The sequence below is a fragment of the Stegodyphus dumicola genome, chromosome 4, assembly GCF_044657685.1.
Source record: "Stegodyphus dumicola isolate Sdum_Otavi_A_Nest chromosome 4, ASM4465768v1".
Classification (NCBI taxonomy): Eukaryota; Metazoa; Arthropoda; class Arachnida; order Araneae; family Eresidae; genus Stegodyphus; species Stegodyphus dumicola.
In genome coordinates, this window is record NC_140771.1 from 2,375,950 (window position 1) to 2,378,745 (window position 2,796).

General features: G+C 40.5%; 1 protein-coding gene across 1 annotated transcript; it reads right to left on the reverse strand.

The window, feature by feature from the left end:
• Nucleotides 1-239: 239 nt before the first annotated feature.
• Nucleotides 240-2,596, reverse strand: LOC146997464 (uncharacterized). The gene has a single exon (XM_085814461.1). It carries the CDS (start codon nucleotides 2,550-2,552, stop codon nucleotides 519-521), a length of 2,034 nt encoding a protein of 677 aa, XP_085670587.1. The 5' UTR covers nucleotides 2,553-2,596; the 3' UTR covers nucleotides 240-518.
• Nucleotides 2,597-2,796: the final 200 nt, after the last annotated feature.

Below are 2,796 nucleotides of genomic sequence, written 5' to 3' on the forward strand. Positions count from 1 at the left end.
TTCAAAGGAAAATGTGTCTCGGCGCTTTTCAATTTATAATTGCTTATTTTTTACAAGATTTAAGTGTTCTTTACTTTCATTAAAACTACATTCCAATTTCCACCTACCTGTAATTTTAAAGATCTCGGATTAAGCAAATGCTAACTAAAAATATCTTGCATGTATTTTTAAAATGATAATGCTGTCCACAAGTACACTTCTAAACACTTAAAATGTTAACACATACCAAGTCTAAACGGTTTAAAAGAGACTAAAAAAGTGGATTTAATGTCAAAACTTAAAAACATTCAAAAATATTACATCAAAATATTATTTAAAAATACAGTGTTAAGAAAAATGGTAAAAATTAATATGGATTTAATCATTACAGTCTTTCAATAAGACAGGGCCATTAGTTTACGTTAGTTTCACTGCTATTGAACATACTTCTTTAAACATTAAAGTTCCACGAGCTGGTCACATTGCTTCAGAATGCAGTCAAGTTGCACCCTTATTCAGCTTTTTGTAGACCTTCAGAGTCATCTTCTACTTGCTTTTGCTTTCGCCAGAGTCAATTTTTGTTTCTGTTCCACTGCACTTCGCCGAGTATACTTCTGACTGGCTTTCCGAATTGGTCTTTTTTTCTGTTCCACTTTACTTTCTTGAGCGAACTTTTGACTAGCTTTACGAATCGGTCTTTCTTTCTGCTGAAATTTACATTCAGAGTCAAGTTTCAGTAGCTTCTGCGGTGTTTCGCTTTCAGAGTCCTCATCTGTTAGAGATTGCGGTTCAGACTTTAGTACCTCTTGTTGCAATTCACTTTCCGCGTCATCTTCTGATCGAGATTCAGATCTAGACTTCAGTTTTTGTTCCGATTCACTTTCAGAGTCCTCTTCCGACTGATTTTTCGATCCAGGTTTTGGTCCTTCTTGCTGCGATTCACTTTCAGAGTCCTCTTCCGACTGATTTTTCGATCCAAGTTTTGGTCCTTCTTGCTGCGATTCACTTTCAGAGTCCTCTTCCGACTGATTTTTCGATCTAGGCTTTGGTCCTTCTTGCTGCAATTCACTTTCAGAGTCATCTTCTGACTGACTTTTCGATCTAGGCTTTGGTTCTTCTTGCTGCGATTCACTTTCCGAGTCCTCTTCCGACCGAATTTTCGACGATCCAGGCTTTGGTTCTTCTTGCTGCGATTCACTTTCCGAGTCCTCTTCCGACCGAATTTTCGACGATCCAGGCTTTGGTTCTTCTTGCTGCGATTCACTTTCCGAGTCCTCTTCCGACCGAATTTTCGACGATCCAGGCTTTGGTTCTTCTTGCTGCGATTCACTTTCCGAGTCCTCTTCCGACCGAATTTTCGACGATCCAGGCTTTGGTTCTTCTTGCTGCGATTCACTTTCCGAGTCCTCTTCCGACCGAATTTTCGACGATCCAGGCTTTGGTTCTTCTTGCTGCGATTCACTTTCCGAGTCCTCTTCCGACCGAATTTTCGACGATCCAGGCTTTGGTTCTTCTTGCTGCGATTCACTTTCCGAGTCCTCTTCCGACCGAATTTTCGACGATCCAGGCTTTGGTTCTTCTTGCTGCGATTCACTTTCCGAGTCCTCTTCCGACCGAATTTTCGACGATCCAGGCTTTGGTTCTTCTTGCTGCGATTCACTTTCCGAGTCCTCTTCCGACCGATGTCTTGATTCGGACCTTAGTTCTTGCTGCGATTCACTTTCCGAGACATCCTTTGATTGATTTTCCGATTCAGAGGTCCCTTTTTGAGCCAGTTCACTTTCCGAGTCAGCTTCTAATTGACTTTCTGAGTCGGTTTGCTGAGAACTTTCCTCCAAGTCACTTTCCGAATTGATTTCTAGTTGAGTTTTCTGCACCGAAAATACTGTAAATCGTTTCAGCTCGAGATCTTTATTCCCAGATTGCTGAAGGCACATAGACCTTCTTAAAGAGATGTTCTCATCAGTAGATTCGTTGTCGCTTTCAGACGTAAGCATTCTCATGAATTCAGCTTGATTCAATTCATAAGGTTGTTGAAGGAGGGAAAGTGTACGATCCAGTCTCACCGACAAATTTGCGAACTGATTTTCTGCTCTTCTTTGGAACGCCTCCCAGCCTCCCTGTTCGTTAAAGGATTTGCTAAAATGTTCAATGAAGAATTTAGACCACAAACTTGGTAATAAACGCAGAACTTGCTTTTGGTTCACGTCGCAGTGAGTGTACTGATACAAAGTTAATTCACCGTAAAATGCGCACGAAGCCGCAGTTTGCATAAAAATATCTCGTTTGTCTACAAGAAAATTTACCGAAAATTCATCGTAAACCTTAGCGAAATCGACTTTTTTTCCCGATTTAAGCGATGGATAATGTGCTTCAAATCGCAGTTTGGCACCTTGTCTAGCAGCTAGCTGAAAGACGACAACCCACCTTCCAATATGTTCGGTAAATTTAGACTTTGTAGTTTTATCTCTACCATATAGTCCCTCAAGCGTCTCTGCCGGTACCTTGAATTTCCTCCACACAAAATCGAATAGATCTTCAGCGAAACAACATGCAACATTTTTCGACCCCATTCTAATGCAGATGAGGATATCGCCGACTACGCAGTTGACCAAAATACTTGTAGTGCTTCCTTTTAAATGGTTAGACCCACTATTTAAAATAACCGGATATGCTTAATTCACTGGCCCTTCTTCAAACCTCTGTGCGTGGATTTCAATTCATTATCCTCCCTTACGGCACTTGGTTCTCATTTATAAGGTATACTTAATGTTTCAAAAGCTTCCGTTTTTCATTATTTATACTAACTTTTTCCAA

Coding starts and splice junctions, on each gene's coding strand:
- LOC146997464 (XM_085814461.1), bottom strand. CDS start 2,552: ATGGGGTCGAAAAATGTTGCATGTTGTTTCGCTGAAGATCTATTCGAT.